Source organism: Capricornis sumatraensis, chromosome 14 (assembly GCF_032405125.1).
Source record: "Capricornis sumatraensis isolate serow.1 chromosome 14, serow.2, whole genome shotgun sequence".
Classification (NCBI taxonomy): Eukaryota; Metazoa; Chordata; class Mammalia; order Artiodactyla; family Bovidae; genus Capricornis; species Capricornis sumatraensis.
In genome coordinates, this window is record NC_091082.1 from 44,614,492 (window position 1) to 44,637,426 (window position 22,935).

General features: G+C 40.9%; 2 protein-coding genes across 4 annotated transcripts in view; both read right to left on the reverse strand.

Annotated features, from left to right (window-relative positions):
• Nucleotides 1-9,090, reverse strand: part of F5 (coagulation factor V) — a 75,257-nt gene extending 66,167 nt beyond the window's left edge. For all 3 annotated transcript variants that reach the window (XM_068985602.1, XM_068985599.1, XM_068985600.1), the window contains exons 1-2: nt 8,878-9,090; nt 4,247-4,338 (exon numbers count right to left, since the gene is read on the reverse strand). In XM_068985602.1, the coding sequence (XP_068841703.1) occupies nt 4,247-4,338; nt 8,878-9,035 (250 nt within the window). In that variant the 5' untranslated portion in view covers nt 9,036-9,090. The remainder of the gene's footprint in view (nt 1-4,246; nt 4,339-8,877) is intronic.
• Nucleotides 9,091-12,515: 3,425 nt separating this feature from the next.
• SELP (selectin P) overlaps nt 12,516-22,935 on the reverse strand; it is an 89,440-nt gene continuing 79,020 nt past the window's right edge. Inside the window, 7 exon segments of the mRNA XM_068985730.1 lie at nt 12,516-12,789; nt 13,445-13,500; nt 14,596-14,626; nt 17,621-17,740; nt 18,674-18,859; nt 19,882-20,094; nt 21,207-21,392. Of these exon segments, the coding sequence (XP_068841831.1) occupies nt 13,446-13,500; nt 14,596-14,626; nt 17,621-17,740; nt 18,674-18,859; nt 19,882-20,094; nt 21,207-21,392 (791 nt within the window). The 3' untranslated portion in view covers nt 12,516-12,789; nt 13,445.

Consider the following 22,935-nt stretch of genomic DNA (forward strand, 5'->3'; position numbering starts at 1 on the left):
GAATATTTGTTTAGCCTCCCTATCTACTTCTTCAGAATTAAAGCAAAACAAAGGGGTATTTTTATAAATGCAAACCAAATACCTTCATGCATGGAGGCAAACACGGCTGAATGTTGTTTGAGCTGCCATTTAGATCCTCCATAAACCAGATGGCCTAAGGCCTTCTCTGCCTTTTCTTTGGTGCCCAGTGTCAACTTGGGGGAAAGAGTGGCCTGTCTTGAGATCGTAGGAAGGTAGCACAACCTGTACCCAATTTCATGCAGTTTTGGAATGAAAACTGCAGGAGGTAAGCTAACCCAATCCCTTGCTCTCAGGTGAATAATGTGTTGCAGAACACAGGGCAGCCCATTGTTGCTACTATTATAAAACTCCTTTGGGGGACAAACATTTCATAATCCTCCTTGAAAATACAGAGACTCAAAACTAGTCATTATAAAGCCCCAGACAGGATTCCTAAAAATGAGCCTGGCCCCTCCACCTGTCCATGTGTCTATAAACCTCACTGCAGAGGCATCTCTTCAAAATTCCTGTCCGGTAGCTTGACCCCACATGCAATTACAAAAACTTCTGGGCTCATGCTACAGAAATGCAGCACATGGCTAGAATCATACCCACCAGATGAGTGGAGCAGAAAATAAGGGAAAGACACAGAGAACACAGAACTAGGCAATGGAGGGGGGAAGCCCATGCAGTCAATGGCAGTGTTCACACCAGGTCTTATTAAAAATCTGAGACTTTTCGTTTACACTAGATTTTCCCTCTTGTATCCACTATTAGTGGAGAAGAAAATGGCAACCCACTCCAGTATTCTTGCCTGGGAAATCCCATGGACAGAGGAGCCTGGCAGGCTATAGTCCATGGGGTCACAAAAGAGTTGGGCATGGCTTAGCAGCTAAACAGAGTCTTCCCTGGTGGCTCAGATGGTAAAAGCGTGTGCCTGCAATGCGGGAGACCTGGGTTTGATCCCTGGGTTGGGAATATCTCCTGGAGAAGAAAACGGCAACTCACTCCAGTACTCTTGCCTGGAAAATCCCACGGACGGAGGAGCCTGGTAGGCTATAGTCCATGGGGTCGCAAAGAGTCGGACACGACTGAGTGACTTCACTTTCACTTTCACTTTAGCAACTAAACAACAACAGGCAACTCTTATAGGGATATAGAAGTGAATAAGATACAACCCCTGTGCTCCAGGGGTTCATAATTAAGCAACTTTAGGCTTTCAGGAAGAGGTTACATAAAAATAGATATTAAAATTGCTCAGAATTCACAGAAAACAAAAATGAGATATACAAGTGTTGACAGAAAAGTAATGTTTTAAGTGTCCTAGGCTTAAACATAAATCAGCTATCAAGCTCTACTTCTAATGAGATTGAATCAGGAAATCACTACAAAATTAATCATCTCAAAGGATTTAGACCACAGTATTCTCCTCTTCAAAAATAATCAGTGCCTACACATTGGGCTTCCCTGGTGGCTCAGAGGTTAAAGCGTCTGCCTGGAATGCAGGAGACCCGGGGTTTGATCCCTGGGTCGGGAAGATCCCCTGGAGAAGGAAATTGCAACCCACTCCAGTACTCTTGCCTGGAGAATCCCATGGAGGGAGGAGCCTGATAGGCTACAGTCCATGGGGTCACAGAGAGTCAGACATGACTGAGTGACTTCACTTTCTTTCACTTTTCACACATCACCTAAAAGACAACCTCCAGTCTGGCACTGGTCCTTCTACCCCTTACTGCACTCGGCAAGTGGCTAACAAAGCATAGACAAATTCAGTTCACTTGGCAAAAGCCACAAAAGAGAGAACTCTGAATATTTGCCCAATTTCTCTTTTTCCAGGCATAATGAGTATGTTTCCCAGCTCGTTTTCCCTTACCCACCTACAATTTAATTTCATTAAATAGTTCTTAAGTATTTATTGTACGTACTAAGCTTAAAGCTGGATCTATTTTAAAAAAAAATACCGAGTCTATAGAGGACAGAAGATTCTTTAAGTTCCTGCCCCAAAACTACAAGCAATTTTTAGTAAACTTATTAATAAAAGGTTGCTTACCTAGTCCCCCCCCAGCCAGTTCCCCCGTGAGAGCAGTATCTCTTCTTCCTCAGGCCGATCCAGCCCAGCTTTGAATCCCATCACTTCCTGTTTCTTCTGAGTCTGGTTCTTTCAGTTTTTCTCCCTCAGATGTTTTATCCTCTCCTTTTCTTTAGGATTCTTCCCTTGGGCACTTAGAGATTTTAAGTCACTGTCATTGTTTTTTAAAATAAAACTCTTGGATTTCCCTGGTGGTTCCATGGCTAAGACTCTGCGCTGCCAATGCACATGGCCTGGGCTCAATATCTGGTCAGGGAACTAGATCCTCCGTGCCGCAACTAAGATCTCACATGCGGCAAAGAAGATCAAAGAGCCCTTGTGCCACACCTAAGACCCAATGCAGCCAAATAAGTAAATTAAAAATAAAACAAAACTGTTAAAATAGCCTTTAACCTCTCATTTCCTCCCAGAACTACCCTATCTCTCCCCCCATTTGGAGCCAAGTTTCAGGAAAGAATTGTCTATGTAAGTTCCTCCTCCTTCCATTTCCTTATATTCCAGTCACTTCCATTCGATTTCTGTCACCAGAGGAAGTGGCACCAGGGACACCAGGTAATGACGGAGTTTCGAGAAGGGAGAGCATTACATGTCCTAGTAATGCTCAGTGGTAAAATAAATGGCAGCATCCAGTGGTCTGGTATCTCGAGGTCATTATTGTTGTCTTCAGTGTCTCAGTTGTTTCCGACTCTTTGTGACCCCACAGACTGTAGCCCTCCAGGCTCTTCTGTCCATGGGGTTTCCCAGGAAAGAACACTGGAGTGAGTTGCCATTTCCTTTTCCAGGGGATCTTCCTGCACCAGGGATCAAACCCACATTTCCTCATTGGCAGGCAGGTTCTTTACTGCTGAACCATGGGCGAAGTCCCATCTCAGAGGTCATGAGTGCCCTTTTTTGAGAGTAATTTCATATGATAGAGAATGAAATGCACCAATCACGCAGGAAGTTGGTAGTAAAAGAGGGAAGAAAAGGCAGGCAGAGTCAAGGGCAGACATTTTTTTCTTCTAGATGGTGGTTAACCTGGACAGAAGTTGTGTCGTTTGATTTTTGAGGATTTCTGACAGAAGGGAAGGCTCCAGTTAGGAAAAATTGAATATGAAGAGAGATCTAAAGAGGAGGCATGACAGGATGCAGTGAATAAAAGATGTAGAAGGATCAGGCTGGGGAAAATGACAGGTCTTCACCTGGTTGGGGGTGGGGGCAGTGAAGTGAAGTCTCTCAGTCATGTCTGACTTTTTGCGACCCCATGGACTGTAGCCTACTGGGCTCCTCCATCTATGGGATTTTCCAGGCAAGAATACTGGAGTGGGTTTTCATTTCCTTCTCCAGAGGATCTTCCCGATCCAGGGATTGAACCCGGGTTCCCCGCAGGATAGGCAGACGCTTTACCGTCTGAGTATATGTGAATTATCAACTAGGGGACCTAACTGGAGGACGTTGTCTCTTAATGGCTTTTATCAGTCCTGTGAACTATGTTACCATATTCACCACATTTGAGATCCCAGAAACCCATTCAGCCTACTTAATTGAAAAAGAGTTGAGGAAAAGAAGAAATTTTTCTTTAAAAATTATAGCTATTATGCATATCACACTAAATAAAAAAGAGATGGGAAGGATAGATGCAAAAAAAAAAATCAGCCATATACAATTCCTTTAAATGAATTTCAGGGCCCAGCAAATAATCATTTGCTAAAGTTCATTTGTGCTTATTAAACAAGACCTTAAGCTCCACGAAGGCAGGAGATACATCTGTCTTGTCCACCATGACATCCATAGTGCCTATTTCAATGCCCAGCCCACAGTAGGTGCTCTTTAATAGTTTGCTAGATGAATGAATAAAAATTCAAACACTTAAAAGTTGTGTTTAGCTTTTTTAAATCAGTGTTAAAAACAGTTGTCTTCATAGGCATGTGACCCATGAAATTGCGCAGGGCCCCATGCTCAGAAGGGCCGCCAGCTTGGCTTAATGCTTTGTTGTCACTGTTTTGAAATTCTCAATACTATGAATAAGAGCCCTACAAATTATGTAGTCACACTGGTTAAAAACAACAAAAACACATTTCTATAAAATATCACTAGATGTATATTTTAGATATATGTGAATATCAAATTAGCCATAGAGTTTTATCTTTAAAATTTAAAAATATATTTCAGGCTTACCTGAAGTTCTGGATTGTGGTTTTTCTTTCTGAAAATATGCTTCATACTCCCTGTAGACAATTTTCTTAAAGGAGGTTTCAAAAGGTTTCGAACTGGAAAGAAAATACATTTGAAAGGCTTTATATGACATCTACTCACAGTACAACAAAATAGATCTCTCATGTCCTCAAACCTTTACTAGAAATAACAGTATTTTTTAACTGCATTTCAGAAACCCCAGGTCCTATAAATATGAACAATAAGTGAAGTTAATAATTATTGATGTCTTCAAGAATATTCTATTATGATAACCATTCTTCCACAAATTTAGCTTGCATTAACCAACCCTATTACTCAGATCAAACTTCTAAAAAAGAATCCAAACTTTAGGCTTATATTTTAAATGATTAAAGATATGACCAAATTCCTTATGAATAAATATGTGAGCTGCTTTTCAACTCTTCATTCATATACAGTTTTAAGCTGCTGGTGTTAGTTGCTCAGTCATGTCTGACTCTTTGTGACCCCATGGACTGTAGCCCAGCAGGCTGCTCTGTCCATGGAATTCTCTAGACAAAAGTACTGGAGTGGTTTGCCATTTTCTTCTCCAGGATTCTTCTCAACCCAGGGATTGAACCTGCATCTCCTGCATTGCAGGCAGATTGTTTACCGCCTGAGCCACCAGGGAAGCACAAGCTGCTGGAGAACACTGTCAAAAGCTGTTGATTTAATGGACTCTTTCTTGCTCAGAAGTTGAAGATGGCTAATGGAGTCAAAGCCCTGGGATTCATATAGGAAACAAACAAATGACAAAACTAAGTTTAAGTAACTTGCCTGAGGAGAAACAGTTGATAATGGCAAAACGGAGATTCAAAAACTACTGTCCGATCGGTCACCCCTGGTATCTGTGGGAATTGGTTCCACAACACCCCTGTGCCAGCTCTAAATCCTTTGTAGGTATCAGTTCATTTAAAACTGCAGATGTTCAAGTCCCTTCTATAAAAGTACAGTTAGCCAGCTGTACCTGCAGCTTTCATATCCACAGATGCACGCCAGTTGTTTCCATGGTTAAGAATTCAGAGAGGAAAGCAGGGAGAGTACTGGGATAATATCCATCCTTTCCTTCTGTGTCTCTAAAGATGGACACGTCATTCCCATCCTTGTCTTAAACTCAAAGGTAAAAGGAAAGATAAATAGTAGTAGTGTTAGTTGCTCAGCCATTTCTGACTCTTTGCAACCCCATGGACTGCAGCTCACCAGGCCCCTCTGTCCATGTGATTCCCCAGTCTAGAATACTGGAGTGGATAGCCGTTCCCTGCTCCAGGGGATTTTTCCAGCCCAGGGATCAAACCCAGATCTCCTGCATTGCTGGCAGATTCTTTACCATCTGAGCCACCAGGGGAGTCCAAAAGGAAAGATAATTGGGGGAAATTTCTTACAGATGTGTAAACCAGTTGCCCATATTGGCTTTGTTATGCTTCTAATCCAGAGAGTGGCCCAGTATAATTAGGTTGTATCAGAGAAAGATACTAATCACATTTGCTATGATGTTTATGTAGCACAAAGGCTAAGAAAACTTTTTTATGTTCAGAGTGTCTGGGTTTGAATCCTGTATCTACCCCTTGTTACCTGTATAACCTTGAAAAGTTTATTTAATCCATTTTTGCCTCTGTTTCTGTAATTGTGAGCTGGGACCACCAGTAAAACCTCCTTCAAGGATTATTACAAGTTTTAAATAAACTGATACCTACAAAGGGTTTAGAGCTGGCACACTGCAAATATTCAATGCATGTTAGCTAGTAATATCTTAAAAGTGTAATTAAAGTTGATTTTTCACTTTCAAGTTTTCCCAGCAAGCAGAAAAATCTGTAATTTTAGTAGTTCTCATAATTTTAAAATGTGGGATACAAGAACTGTGTTAATATTTGAAGGCAGAGTTAAAAGAGGCACGCGTAAGTATTTTTGGAGAGGGTAGCTATAGAAGGTGGTAAGTTCTCAGTCACTGGAAGCATTCAAGTAGAAACTAAACAATTATTTACTAATTGCTTTGGATGCTTTGAGTTTGGGAAAAAGTAGGAAGTTAAAACATGCAAGTTGAAAATTAATTAAATGACCTCTTAAGAGTTTATAGAGCCCAAGAACCCTAGGATTGTATGTTACTGTCCAAAATGTGGAGGTCCTTTTTCTTGGAAGTGTGCAGTTGAAACGTGTTTCCTGTCCCTAACCATAGATCTTTAAATACAGGAGTACAGGTGACAGTATAAAATCTTTACTAAGAAAAATCAGTCTTTTATGTAATTTTAATAGAGGTGTGCTTCCTACTATGTTTCCCTGTGTATATTGTGTGTGCATACTGAGGTATATTTATTTTTAATTTGAACAACTGAATTGCTATTGGAAAATAATCAGTCTGAGCAGAAAGTTAAAGATGAATTCAAACAATATGCATGATGAATTTTCCATTTATGAGAATTCTTTAAAGATGATTTATTCATAATAAAATCATATAAAGCTTTAAACCCTTGACAGACCAATGTACATCTATTTTTTTCAATATCTGTTACTATATGCATGCAAGTGATTGAACATATTTCCTTAGGGAAATTTTCAAAAATATTCACTTTAGCTCCAGAGCAAGAATAAAAGATATATTTCACCACTAAAAGGCACTGCCCTGCCAATATTACATGAAATAAGGAAAGATCTTTGCTTGGTGCTAAAATACACTTTAGGAAAGGATGGATGTTGATTTCTTTATAGTGAGTATCATTAGCTCTCAGTGTAGGACAATTCAAAACAAGTTCTTAGTTTAAGCAGCCAGATATACAGGTTTAATTTTTCACATAGATGTACTAGACCAACACAATACTGTAAAGCAATTATCCTTCAATTAAAAATAAATAAAATTTTAAAAAAGAAATACTAGAAAGAAATGACATGATTTCAGGTTTGAAAATAGTGACAGTTGATCTGGATTATCACTGTTTGGTTTTGACTCAATAATTGATACCAGAGGAGTAACTGTTCCCAGAATTCTGGAAACTCAATCACAGAGTGAGGATAGGATGACCAATCACAGCTTCTTTTGAGAACTCACCATGTAAATCAGGGTGTTGCCCTATGTGATTCTGCCTCCTCCAACATTCAGCTTGTTATTGCCCTATGTGATTCGGCCTTCAATATTCAACTTGTTATTCTCATTGTTAATTGCAGAAGAAAGAACAAACTCCCAAGTATAAACAGGCATAAGCATGACATAGGAAAGCCAGCATCCAAGCTAGTGTTCTACCCATCAGCAGGAAAATAGATGTTGGAAAGACTATTTCTTTTGGGGTTTTTGTTAGTATCACCTTTCTAAGGGTGTGGGTGTGACCTAGATTATCACCTTGAAATACAATATTTTAAATGATTTGTTTTTAAGAGGGATTTACTACAAGACCAAGCTGCCACACCCTCCAAAATAATCCAGTTACAGAGAAAAGATTTTGAAAGGGTTAATGTTATGCACTAAAAGGCTTAAAACATCACAATACTTTCCTGGCAGATTGCTTTGGTTTCGAAATTGTAAAAGAGGAACGCATCTTTCACAATCATTTAAACTGTGATGTTAAGTTAAAAAAAAAATCTTAGTTACACTAAGAGGTTTACTATTCAGAGAAATACTGAGTAGAACCTGTGATTTGTTTAATTTCTGGGAAATCTTATTTCTAATCTTTCAGTTAGGAAAAGAGTTTGCAACTCAGATACAGATTTAGTATTTAACCCTTGTCTTAGTTACATAGGCCTTTTAATAGTGACTCTTATCAAAATAGCCAGAGTAGACCATATCCCAGGGACTGATAAAGAATGAGAGAAGAATGAAGAGTCATGTGAAACAGAAAAAAAGGTAAAAGAAAAACAATATTGCATTTTTATGAATTGATAATGTTTTGAAAGTCATTTATAAGAAGGCAACAAAAGTTTGGCAGTTGTTACTGAATAATCTGTTTATAATAAAGTTACAAGGTACACATCTTTAGTTTTAGAAGATGAAGCTAAGTGCATATAGAATAAATAGTATGTACCTAGAAGTTTTGTGTTCGACTCTTTTGAGACTGGATGGACTATAGTCCACCAGGCTCCTCTGTCCATGGGATTTCCCAAGCAAGAATACTGGAGTGGGATGCCATTTGCTTCCTCAGAGGATTTTCCCGACCCAGGGATCGAAACCAAGTCTCCTGCATTGCAGGAAGATTCTTCACCATCTGAGCCACCAGGGAAGCCCTTCCTAAAAATACTAAACTACTGAAAATCTGGAACAGGAGTTTGCAGCAAGGGCTAATGCAGAGGTAGGTGCCTGGTGCTTTTGAATCAATCAATATATTAAACCAACAATCAATGATACTAACTAAATTATATCAACAACAAGCTCTTGAAAGCAGTATCTAGGCAAACAATATTTTCTGTAACCACTGTATTATTTATTAGAGGCAAAATGAACACCCACCAATTTTATTCATTAAACCCTCCTATTAATTGTATTTACCTATCTGAAGTTAAACACACACACACACACACACACACAGAGCAATGGAATTGCAAAAGGAATGTTCTCTAAAAGGAACAGATTACCCTTCCCGGAGAAGCCCGTACAGACACCCCACCTGCCTTACCTAAGGTGTGTGGACTCGGGTCGGTAGTTCCATCTGATGCTCTGAGCAGCTACGTAGAACTGCCTTAGCCTCGCCGCTTCAGCCCCTAGGTTCCCCCAGCCTGCCCAGCTGGTGCCTAGGACCACGAGGACCCAGAAGCCAGGGCAAGCGAGGAACATGGTTCCTTTCCTTCTCTTGCCTGCCGCCGCCACCCCGGGGGTGGATAGGGCTGCCTCTGCGAGGCTGTCGGCGGTCCGAGCTGCAGTGAGCTTCCGGAGGCTGCGGGTGGCAGTGTCCTCCTCCTCGTCAACTCCCCCAGGGGCCGCTGATGGCTATAACCGGGGCTGTCCCCACCTCCTCAGACCTTTCTAGGCTGAGGGTTGGCTAGGTCACTGCCCCAGATGACAGGAGGTATTAGGAAGAGCCAGCGAGTTAGTGACTGTTTTACCACGGGTGAAGGAAATGCGGTGATGGAGGGTCTATCAGCCAGGGCAGTACTCAGGGATTCATGAGAGCGGGTAAAACTGTCTCCCACACTTCCATCTGCTCAGCCCACCGCCCAGGAACCCCTCACCAGCCCCAGCCACCAAAAAAGCTGCCGAGGGCAGAGTTCACACTTGCCAGACGGTCCGCAGTTCCCATCGTGGTGGGACCCAAAATCCTTAACCACACTACTCTCCTTCTAATCTGAGGAAGAGGGCATTATGCCCTGTTACTGGGCACAGATATACCATATTTTCAGGTGGTGAGGAAGCAAGGGGGTGATCACATGAATGGGGCCTGATGGCCTGGCTCACTTTACTAACTTCTACCCATGTACAGTTCTGTCTTGATTCAATATTGTGTTAGTTTCAGCTGTACAGCAAAGTGATACATATGTGGGTTTCCCAGGTGGCTCAGCAGTTAAGAATCCGTCTGCCAAAAAAAAAAAAAGAATCCGTCTGCCAATGCAGGAGATGCAGGTTCAGTCCCTGGGTGGGGAAGATCCCCTAGAGAAGGAAAATGGCAACCCACTCTAGTAACTAATTTCCATGCCTGGGAAATTCCATAGACAGAGGAGCCTAGCAGGCTACAGTCCATAGGGTCACAGAGTCAGATACAAGTTAGTGACTGAACAACAGCATAAATGTATATAATCTCTTTTAGATTCTTTTCCATTATAGGTTGTTATAAACTGTTGAGTATGGTTCCCTGTGCTAGACAGTAGGTCCTTGTTGTTTATCTGTTTTATACATGGTTAGTGTATATATTTTAATCCCAAATCCCTAATTTATCCCTCCCTTCTCCCCCTTTGGTATTCATTGTTTGATTTCTGGGTCTGGGGGTCTGTTTCTGTTTTGTAAATAAGTTCATTTGTGCCATTTTTTTTTTAAGATTCCGCATGTAAGTGATATCGTATGCCATCTGTCTTTGTCTGTTGCACAGTTCTGTCTTGATAAGGGCCTGTGGCCACCTAAGGCAGAGACGAAAAAGAGGGTTTAAAGAGTTTCACTGGGAGAATCAGACCAGATTTCAATCCCACTTAGTAGCTGTGTTCTCTTGGTTAAGTTACACAGCCTCTCTGATCTCAGTTTTGACATCAGGAGAATAAGGATGATAATAATTTTCCCCAATAGGGTGGTTGGGAGGATAAAGGAACACTGTGAAGTATATAATTCCTAGCAGTTGGAAAGCACACAGCACATGTTGTTACTATGATTATATCTTTTCTTCTTCCAGGGCTCCTTACATATTTCAAAGGATCTGGCTGTTTCTCATGGCTTTAAGATATGATTTTGCTATGTATAGAGAATCTGAGAATTATCTTGTCTGAAGCATCATTATGACTTACCCCGGGCTCCCTGCATCTACTTGCCTCCAAGCTTCTATGACTTGTCTCAGGGGCTTCCCTGGTGGCTCAGTGGTAAAAAAAATCCGCCTGTCAATGCAGGAGACATGGGTTCAATCTCTGGGTTGCGAAGATCCCCTGGAGAAGGAAATGGCAACCCACTCCAGTATTCTTGCCTGGAAAGTCCCATGGACAGAGGATTTGTTGCAATAGTTCTCAATAAATTGTAATCTAGCACCTCCCATGGGATCTCCATGATGTCAGGCTCCTCAACAACCTCTGTCTTTGCTTCTTGGCTGACATTATTTGATCTACTAAGAATGCCATTCTCTTACTCTTCACTGTCCCCTCTGTAAATTGCAATCAGAGTCTCACCTATTGCCTTGATTCAGGGACAAACTGACTTTTCCATTTTATGAATTCCTACCACACTCTTCAAATAACATACTTGTTACTCTCAGTCACTTTGTATTGGTGTCTCTTGTGTCCCCAATTACATTATCAGCTATTGAAGAACAGGAATGGTGCCATATCCTTTTTCATCTAAAATATCAGTGCTTTACAAAGCTGGTAAGCCATCAGAATTCCCTGGGGGGGATTTTTACAAAATATAGATTCTGACTCAGGACACAGGGCTGATAATCATCCTCCTATAATACTGAGCCTAAGTAAGTGTTAGTCGCTTAGTTGTGGCTGACTCTTTGCCACCCCGTGTACTGCAGCCCATCAGGCTCCTCTGTCCATGAGATTTTCCAGACAATGATACTGGAGTGGGTTGCCATTTCCTTCTCCAGGGGATCTTCCCGACCCAGGGATCGGACCCGGGCCTCCTGCACTGCAGGCAGATTCTTTACCAACTGAGCTATAAAGGAAGCCCTAATACTGAGCCTAGTGATCAGCATAAAGTGAGCAGTCAGAGGTGCTGTGGGCACTTTCATGTGAGTGAAACCTTTTAAAAGCAGTGTGTCCCTAAATCTCGAGGTTACTACCAAAATTCTTGCAAAACCTTGTAACCTTTAGTTAGACTGTTTCGCCATTTTTATTTGCGTGTTTTATTTGCATTTTTATTTGCATGTTTACCTAGTCTGTGTGACATGTTCATTGCCTCACTTTTCACAGAAAGGACAGCTATATTGTTTGGTTCTGTATTTTTTGTATCAGTTTCAGATAAGTACTGTGTACCTTTTAATAACGTATTTATTAAATATGTGAATCAAAGAATGGGTGAAACACATTCGGGTGATGAAGACTTTTCTGCTTCTCTAATTTTCTTCTTGTGTGTTTAGGGTGGTGGTAAGATACGTATTTGCCGATCCTAGTCTCGAGTTTGTAATTGGGACAACCGTGATTGTGTATTACATTAATGTCAACAAAGTGATGGAATACAGACTTTATTCAGCAAAATATCAAACACTAGAACACGCATTTAGGAAATCCTTTTCACTAGACATTCAAGGATTGGTCTCTGGGTCCTCTGGGGGAGAGTGACAGCGGAGTTCCCTGTCACTGACGTGTACCTTCCTGTCTGGGGCACCAGTCTTCTGCGGCATCTGCAGCCTCTGGTGCCATCCAGAGGCCTCTCTTGGAGCTTCAAGGAAGTCCAAAAGGCTTCACCAACAGCAAGCACTGAAGACCCAGGAAATCCTATAGAAATTCCCTCAAGTCAGAGACACTTCCTGCCTTCCAACAAAGTAGAGGAGAACCTCCTGCAGTCCAAAAATAAAGAGGCATTTTTATTTTTCCAGTCTGGTCTTCTGCTGAGTCAGATGCTCTGGACTCTAGCTAATTAGTACCGCAAGTGACAGCTAGGCCAAAGCCCACAGACCATCGCAGGAAGACTCAGTCCCAGCTTCTGAGGCTTGTGTTGGAGGAAGAGGAAATGGAGCAGGAAGGGGTGGTGGGTGGAGAATTGGGGCTTGTGGTCCAGTCCTTCTGCTCTGGTGCAGAACCAATCTAAAGGAAATTCCATGTCCTTTATTCACAAGTATTTACAGAAAACTGCAGCAAATACTCAACAGTTATAATCAAGTCTTTTCGGGAAAGCTGATGTTCAAGAATAGGATCCTGTGGGGGTTGGACGAGGTCACCAAGACAAGGACAGGTCTCTGAAAATGACAGCAAAAATTCAAATTATCGTATTTTCCTGAAAAAGATCAAAGAAAGCTCTCATTATATGTACCCTCTACAGCTTTGTATGATCTTTTTCTAGTTTACAGATATTCTGTCATCTAGGCTATTTAGGAAACTTAATCACTCACTGAGCTTTTTGGGAGAAAGAAGGTATTATCATATATGGTATATATGATATTATATGATAATATAACATTATATGATAATATGATATGATTTTTGATAATTATATGATAATATATTATTTTTTTCCCAGCAGGTTGCATAGGGAATTAGCTCCATAAAGTTCATAAAATTTTTCTAATTGTCATGATTTCTGGTGATCAAGCAAGGCTACAGTATCAGTACCATCTAGCAGCCAGTAATGGGAATGTCATACATCCTGAAATAAGTTCTGTCTAATTAGAACATTTATATCCTGGAGTAAATGGAAATCCTCCTGTATACTCACTTTCTATTGTCACTCTTCTGCTATACCTGTCTCCCACTGCCAACACAATTTCCTGCATAGTTTGAACTTTAATACACGCTTAAAGTGTAACTCCTGATTATATAAAGAAAAGGCAACCTTTATATTCTTCCTTTTCCTACTGTCTATTTCCTTCAAAAATACCTCCATAGGCAACTTACCTTAAGGGCTTGGGTCAAATGCAGCATTTGTAAAAACTCCGTATGTTCCTAGGTGACTAAAGAACAGAAACACAAAGATGAACTTGCCATATGATGCTTTGTCCTTGACCCCAGTCCGTCACATAGTTCATCCAGAGACCATGAAACACCACCCACCCCTGAAATTCTCTGATTTTAGAGGGAAAGAAGAGGAAAAATCAAACAGATTTTCAAGATCCCAATTAACTGTTCTGGGTAATTTTCTTTGCACTTCATACCCATGTTATTGTTGATACTTTAGGTACTGAATACCTGCTCTGACCCCTGCTGTAGCCTCTTCCCAGTGAGAGGAAATCCTTTTAAAATTCTACCCTTAATACTTGATTATATGGCAATAGTTTTCAAAGAATGGTAGTACTGCTCCCTATAGCAATTTTAAAAAATTTTCATAATGAGCAAGACTTATTATTGACATTTAGGCAGGGGCTAAGGATGCTGGATGTCCTAAAATGCCCAAAGCACAAAAGAATCATCTTATACACTCCACACAACTTTAGAAAAGCTACTCAACATTCCTGGAGGTGAAAAATCTCTGAGCCTAGAACTGAATGGCTTTACATATAGATGTTAAGTTTTTTGTGTGTATCTTTTAAAATGCAATTACCATCTGAATTAAGAGAAGATGATAACAGGTTTTCTGACTCTTCGCCAGAATAGTTCATCATTTTAAAAAATCAGGTTGGTGTTGACAACACTTCTGATACTGTTTGACTCACTAATAGAATATTCCTGTCAGCTGACCTTTATGACTGTTGCCTTCATAGTGATTCTACTTGAATGAAGGTACAAGTATCTGATGGATGATCTCATAGCACCTGCTAGTGTGGTGCCCCAGTTCCAGTGTGTTATTTCCATGTCACTTTCCCTTGTATCTTGTATTTCTCCTTTATATTATCATTAGGGCACTTAGTGATTTTTTAAAAATATTATATATTGCTGGGACATATTACTGGTAAATTTTGCTTCAGAATTAGTCTAGGGGATGTTGCCAGAGATTGTTTCATAAAAGCCGTGTCTGTATAGTCATTCTGACATACAGTGAATTAATAATTCATAGCGTGAATTAAAAAGTCAAACTAGAAAAACTTAACCATAAAACATTTCCATCTTACCTTTGAGGGTTCAAGGGGCTTTTTCCATCATCTGAAATAAGCAAGAAGACACAGACGATTGGTTTAAAAGAAGAAAAATGAGATGAAGGGGAAAGGTCATCAGCAATAGGGATTATTGGGGTAAGTCAGCAGACTGATTTCCAGGTGGGCTTATTATAAGAGACTTATTGGGAACAATCCCTCCCTGACATGTGAGACCTGTTTTAGGCTAAATTAAACATTCAGCAGTATGCAATTCCAGAGTCCACTCATCTTTCTTCTCTTCTCTTTCTCGAACAACCTGTCCTCCTACCTCTGATCCCTGACTTCCTCCCCTTGGCTACTCTTGGTGTCGTTGAGACCATCGGTTCTCAAAACCCATTTCTTTGGCACTTGAGGCCCTCTATGTTTGCATTCTGTCCATACTCTCTTAATCATTATTTGATGGTGGTTTAGTCACTAAGCCGTGTGCGACTCTTGCGACCCCATTTACTGTAGCCTGTTAGACTCCTCTGTCCATGGGATTTTCCAGGCAAGAATACTGGAGTGGGTTGCCATTTCTTTCTCCAAGGGATCTTCCCAACCCAGGAATCCAATCCGGGTCTCCTGCATTGCAGGCAGATTCTTTACCAACTGAGCCTGGGCAAGCTAGTTGCATAAACAAACCCAAACCAACATAACAGTGGGTGTCTTCCTTTCCTGATCATATACACTATCGAGGGCCTCCTGTCATAATCCAGACACTGAACTCTGATCGTGGAAACTTTAAACATGGCAGCATGTTTGTCAATCATCCCATGGGTAGATAAAAAGGGGAAAGGATCTCATGCCTAAATACATTTAGAAAAAATTAGGTGAAATGAAAAAGAACAAGTGTATTTATTACAGGGCATGATTGAGCTTTCAGTGTGATAATGAGGGTGAACTTTGAATTTGCAGGAGAGGGACATAGTATGCAGGCTTTTCCTAGTATTTGAACTTGGAATCCTAGAAAGTTTAAAATCGAAGCGGGACAGATCAGAACATTCCATCCCCACAAATGAATTTTTTTATTATATAGATATTAGAGGATGGGTGGTGGCTGATCCCTCTCCATAGTTTAGAGGGTTCACTGGAAATATCTCAAAACTAAAGAAAGAATTTGGGGAAGATGCAGGAACAGGATTCTTACATGGTGATGGAGATTAGGATCAGGGTCTTAGGAGCTCTTGCCTCTGCCTTCTGGATTAGGTTAAGCAGGCACAGATGTTGCATGGAGGGACTGGCTGTAGATTTTTGGTCTTTAAGCAGAGTTACTGTTTATCTGTTGTCCTATTCACTCACTCACAGGAGAGTATATGAAGGAACTTTGGAAAATCAGCCTAATGCGATGGTGGCTTTGTGAAGGGAGAGAGCATGAGGATAGGGAACAAGCGGTTCTTCTGAGCAGTGAAGAATAGGTGTTGAAATTTCAATTCCAGGAGAGTGCTGGCAGGCGCTTTTAACATAGCCACTTTCTGTCCCTGGATTTGAGCATTCCTGACCCCTTTGATACCCCCAGTTTCATGAGGAAAGATGGGCAGCCTCATTAGCTTATTTGAAGAGGCTTCTTTATGTCAGAAAGAGACAAAACCATATTATATCACTTAAATGTGAAATCTAAAATATCTCACAAATGAACTTATCTACAAAACAGACTCACAAACATAGAAAACAGACTTGTGATTGCCAAGGGGGAGGATGGGAGGATAAGGGATGAACTGGGAATTTGGGGTTGGTAGCTGCCAACTATTACATATAAATGAATAAACAACGTCCTACTGTATAGAATAGGGAACTGTATCCAATCTCCTGGGATAAACCATAATGGAAAAGGATATTTTAAAAAGAATGTATATATGTTTAAAAATGAGTCACTTAGCTGTATAGATTGGCACAACATTGTAAATCAACTGTACTTCAATTTACAAAAAAAAAGAAAAAAATAAAAAAGAAGAGGCTTCTTAACTTACGGACAGGTTGAGCATCTCAGGCAGACAATGAAAGGATGTTTGAACTCTTAAGGGAGGGTTCTCTTTTTTTATTCCTAGCCTACAGCTATCTTGTGATGAACAATCAGAGAAACACAGTTTCCCTTACAGAAAATCTTCATCCATATGGGTCACTTTCTTGCTCCAATCCTGTATTAGCTCTACAAGTTTTCATGAGCACATATGCATCTCTTAGCTTTCATACCAAGTCATTACTAAAGCAGCAGCTCTTTTACACTTCCAGCTTTGTTTTTCACTTCCTCCACTAGTGTTTTTTTTTTCCAATTCAGGTGCAATAAACTATTGAACATAGCATTTTCTGTTATTTTGCCCTTTAAGGTCTTGTAACATGCCATTTTCTCTGCTGTAACTCTATTTTGACTTTTTCCTTTGGCAAAATCCATCCCTCTTAGTCTTCAAAGTTAAACTTAAAAGAGCCTTTTCTGCCCTGTCAATCTGGGTGGGACCCTTCTATTTTGTATTCCAAGAGTAGTCAGGTAGCACTTTTGCCCTGATGCACTTGATACACTTCAGTATTAGCATTGATTTAACTTGTCCAAGTCACCTACTGAATTATACATTCCTTAATATCAAGCACCATCATTCTGGGTTACACTACCTAATCAGTTGACCAATAAATGGCTATTGTGTGAAAGAATGAATGAATGAAGTATAACTCCTTTCTAGTTAGTTTTGGCAATAACTAAGGTTACCTAGACCAGAAGCCCCCAAGTGTCAGTATGCACACTGGCCTCATAAAATCTTAGTAGGTGGAGTTAGGGTGGGGAGGAACTTTTAAAAAATTCAGACTTCCAGGCCCATCTCCAGATCTCCATTATATGAGGATCTGTGTTTTCTTTTTTTTTTTTTTCTCCCTAAATTTGACTCTGATGGGAGCTGGTTCTCAAGACCACTTAACTTGGCCTTGTTTTTTTTTAATGCAAATGTTTTCAGACATGAACTACTGAAGCTGTGCTTTCACTGCCTTGCCCCAAATCACATGAAAGAAGAAAATGAGAATACTGTTTCCAATTTACCTTTTTGTCTGCGACGCCTTCTTAGCAGAGCCAGGAGTATCGAACTCGTCACTAAGCCTGTTGTACCAGCTGCTGCTCCACCAACATAAGTCAGGGCTTCCTGGATAGTCAGTGGCCCTGCTGCAAAACAAACACACACATGCGTGTGAGACATAAGAAGTGTTTTGTGCAGAAGACCATCATTCCCCCAGAAGGGCCCCAACAACGCTAAGGTGTGAGATCAAATAAGTCCTCCAAGGTCCTGGCAGTGCTAACAACCCAGCACAAAAAGCCTGGAAGTCGTAAGTCACTTCAACAGAATAGGACACAAGCAGGACTTGATTTTCTTCCTAATGCTGAAATATCAAACATAATTTCCAAGGAGTCAAGGTACGGAATCAATAAATAGAATTAGACGATTAAATGGGAGTTTCGACAAACAAAATAAACTGGGTAATTTGAGGGGGAAGGTAATTGAAGATTCATTTTTATGACAAAAAGTAGTTACAACAAGCTACTAGAGGGGAAAAAATGGGAGGGGATGAAATAAACCTTACAAGCAGAGCTTGATTAAGGAAGACATATGACACAACTGAGCGACTGAACTGAACTGAACTGATGGTATTTGGGGGAGGTATATGGTAAACAAAGGTCTTCTGAGATAATGAGGTAGGATTCTTCATTAAATAACCTTCAGTTTAAAACATCTTGAAACTTCAAGATATATTAGGTTGGCCAAGAAGTTCATTTGGGTATTTCTATAAGATCTTATGGAAAAACCCAACTGGACTTGTTGGCCAATCCAACACTGTACAAAGATTATAAGGAAATGAGAGGATTCATTTCACATTGAAAAAGTAGTGGTGATGGTTTACACAGAGTCACTAAATTTGATTCCCACTGCACTGCATAAGATTCAGAGATTCTGTTTGATTCATTGTGAAACAATTATTAAATGCAGGGGAAACCCAGTGATAGAAAGTGAGACCACTGTTAAGAAACACACAGAGGAGAGAAACTGATTTCATTATTTTCCATATCAAAGCGACTTCCTAACCTGTATGAGACATATACCTTGGCAGGTTGGCATGGTCGTTGACCACTGACCATTCTCTTGGCATGCTGTTCTTTCTGAGCCATTAAGTAACTGACCCTCGGGGCAATGGAAGCTGCAGGTTGATCCATAGCTGAAATTTCCCCAAGGGTTGGAGCAGTTCATCACTATTGGCTCAGTAACAGGTAGCTTGGAGCATTTGACAGCTGCAGAAGAAAAAAGAATGTAGGAAAAGCGAACATACAGAGTGAACATAAAAGAGATTATGGTTGTGTATGAAACACGGCTAGGGTTGCCCAGAGATGTGGTGCAATACAAAAGATCAGAGAGGACAGGAGCTGTTTTTGACATTCCCACAAGTTCTTCCAACATCAAACGTACTGAGATACGTACACTCAAAGAATGATAGCCAAAGAACCAAGGAGGGCATGAAGTGGCGATTCAGTAAATAAACTTCCAGGGGATTGATCAGTCTTGCCCACAAAAATACTATTTATAGAATTTTGCTTCTCAAAAATACTGTTGTCCTAAATATTATTATTACTACCACTGGCAATTAACTTCCATGTCAGCACATATTTCTTGAGATAACAATTGTTCAGCATACCTGGCCTCTGAAAGTTTGAAACAAGTAGAGACCACCATTCTCTTTAAACTGTTTTTCAGGGCATTTCAGAATACTCTCCCAAATTTGTGTACAGAGAATGAAATTTAACTCAAAGTTGACTCAGGAAACTGAACTTAACAAATGTTGTTGGGCAATACTGACATTTGCAAAGCACTCTTCTGTGCTTCTTAGAGAATACAATGAAGAGACACAGTGCTTCATGCATGGGGTATAGGTCTTCAAGAGGTAACATTCATAATTTATCTTTTTAATTGGGTTCCAGTTATGAAATATAGAATGTTTACAGGGCCACATCCTTAATAGAATTGTACCTTGTAACTCACAATTCATATAGCTGGTTTCATGTTCAGCATGCTAAGCCTCTAACACGTTTTGTCATTTCCATGTTTCTTCCTTTAGGAGTACCAGAGCATTAGCTTGTGATGAAGGGGAGACATGATATGCCTGTTGCTCATTACTTCTAATTGGGATTGGTGTGGGTTTCATGGAGGAGCTGACACTTGAAGTGGTCACTGGCACTGGATAGGATTTTGACAGGCATGGACGATGCCTAGCGTGCTAGAAGATAGCATCGGAGCTGCCTGCTATGTTTCACCTTACCTCTGCACGTGGGAGCTACTGCTGTCCATTGTCTGGAAGGTCTGCATTGGAGAGCACTCTCTCCCATGAGTGTGAATCCAGCTTTGCATCCAAAGTGGCAAGTGGTATTCAAACCAAAGTTCCTCAGATGATGCTGACAGGACATTGTTCCCTGGTTTGGCGCGATGAGGGATGGGCATCGCACCCCTGCAGCAGGAGCTGATACTGTGTCCACTGTGAAAAGAAAATCTTTCAGTTTACAGAGTTCCCAAGTAAGACGAGCACAACAGAGTTAAGACTGACATACAGTAACTGTCTTCTGGTCCTTTCATAATCAGGGAGATTCTAGCAATAGCTCCTTAAGGAAGTTAAGGAAAACTATTAAAATCAGGAATGGAGAGCCAGGAGCTTCCCTGGTGGCTCAGCGGTAAAGAATCTGCCTGCAATGCAGGAGATACGGGTTCCATCCCTGGTGTGGGAAGATACCCTAGAGAACGAAATGGCATCCACTCCAGTATTCTTGCATACAAATTCCCATGAACAGAGGAACCTGGCAGGCTACGATCCATGAGGTCGCAAAAGAGTCAGACAAAACCTAGCAACTAAACCATCCACCACCATAGAAAACCAGATGAGAACAATTATCTAAAATTGCTCTTAAAGAGATGATTCTCCTGGCCAGAAGAATTTGGGGAGAGGATGTCAGTGTTACTTATATTAAGAAGAAAACCAACCCCCCCCCAAAAAAAAACAGAATACTGGGTGTAGAAATATGAAAATTCGGCAAAATATGCATAGACCAATTGCTTGCCCATTGCTGCTTTATTGGGAGGTGTTCATTATCTTCAGGCCAAAGGTCAACGTGAAATGTGAAGTGAGAAAGATGCCACTGGCTCTGTCGTTAACTTGCCACGTGGCAGAGAGATGACAACTGACCTCTCCCCACTTCAGTTCCTTGATTTGAAACATTTGACCAGTAACTCCACCCCTAGTGCTCTGCTGGTGATGAAGAAATGGAAACCATTCAATGGACCCAACAAAGCTCTTTGAGAAAAAGAGGCCAACATTATGAAAGAAAATTTGTGCTTAGAAATCAGTATATCTTTTATTCACAAATATGAAAAAGTCCTGCCACTCCTTGTATATTTTTTAAATCCATAGGCTATGTTTCCTGTATCCCAATAGATAACCCACTTCATGACAGAAGTGAAACTTTCACAATAATAATAATAATATTATGTGTACCTGTCACATAGTAAGAGTGTATGTAAGTATTTGTTATTTTTGTTGAGGAAATTTCTAGAAGAAGCGGTGTCTTGCAAGGATATAAGGCATGTATCTTTTACCTTTGCAGGTTGGTGGGGCTGCTGTCCATCTCCCGGAAGCTGTGCACTCAACACGGTTGGACCCCTCCAGCTTCAAGCCCTCGTTACAGGAGAAATGGCAGATGGAGCCAACGAAGAATTCTCCACGGGTGTCAGGACAGTCCAGGCTTCCCTGCTCAGGGGCAGATAGTTCCGGACACTTGCTGGCTGGAGAATCAAATCAAGAATGTCACAATCTCCAAATTGATCTGGAAACCCTGTTTTATACCCAATTAATTCATTCATGTTTTCAACAAATTGCACTACCACTGTGTTTTGCTAGGTAGCAGACATTTCACAACAGACACAAGTCATGAAGTGCAGAGAGCAGGGGGAAGGATGGTGGGTTTGCAAAGAGGCGTATAGGGAGAAATTCTAAAACTGAAGGAGTCAAGGGTTTAAGTAGTCAGACTCAAGAATTCACCATTTCGTCCTCTTTTCTCTAAACCTTTTGCTTCAGAGACCTTGTGGCCTCCCTGACTCTCACTATCCTCTTTGTATAAGGGCAGTCCAGGGTTTCATTTCCATCCTTCCTTCTGCCTGAAACTCCTTCCAGTTAGATATCCTGCTGTCTCCACAAATTCAGCACATCTATACCTGCAATGATCATATTCTGTCCTAAATTACTATTCCTTCCATTTGGATCCCCAGGCTTTCTTTTTTGGGCACAGGTAAGTGCAAAACCTCCTGGTCAAGCTAGGATATTCCCTGGGAATTCCCTTAACTGACCTCATGTGTTCTTGCCTCTGGGCCTTGGCTCCCACTACCCTAAATTTCTTTCAATTTTCATTGAATAAAATCCACAGCCATCCTCTGGGATCCAATCAAACACAGCCTTTCCAAAGCCTCTGCTGATCACTGCAGCCTGAAGTCTTCTCTGAACACATCAGTGTTTCTGTTTGAACTCTCATGCTATCATATCACACGTCAACTCTTCCCTCTTCTCCTGGATGGAAAGCTCCTAAACCTGAGAATCATAAATCTTTGTGTCTTCCACAATCACACCAATCACACCAAGAGGTGGTGCTCAACAACCATATGCCAAGTGTATGAGTAAATGAATTTACTATTTCCCTCAAAAACTATTTTTATAAATTTATTGAAGTTACATATTTATCTTAGGATCATGTCTTTCTCTCAGTGACATTCTCTGACATGAGACTATTATTTATCTACAAATATTGGGTTATTAGAGCTTTCCTGGTAGCTCAGCTGGTAAAGAATCCACCTGCAATGCAGGAGACCCCAGTTTGATTCCTGGGTCAGGAAGATCCCCTGGAGAATGGATAGGCTACCCACTCCAGTATTCTTGGGCTTCCCTGGTGCCTCAACTGGAAAAGAATCCACCTGCAATGCCAGAGACCTGGGTTCGATCCCTGGGTTGGGACGATCCCCTGGAGAAGGAAACAGCTACCCACTCCAGTATTCTGACCTGGAGAATTCCATGGACTGTAGAGTCCATGGGGTCGCAAAGAGTTGAACACGACTGAGCAACTTTCACTCACGTTGGGTTATTGCCAAATTAAGTGACTGTTCTTTCTTTAAATCCGAGGCTATCTGAAAGCTATGCCTTGGTCAGATAAAGCTCATTTTGCTTAGCTGTTTTGCTTTTTTAAAAACAAAAAACAAAAAACAAAAAAACCCTCTTGAAGCCCTGTGCAGTGCCTCGTGGAAAAGTATTGGTTTTTACATGCTGGCCCACGTTTTTTTG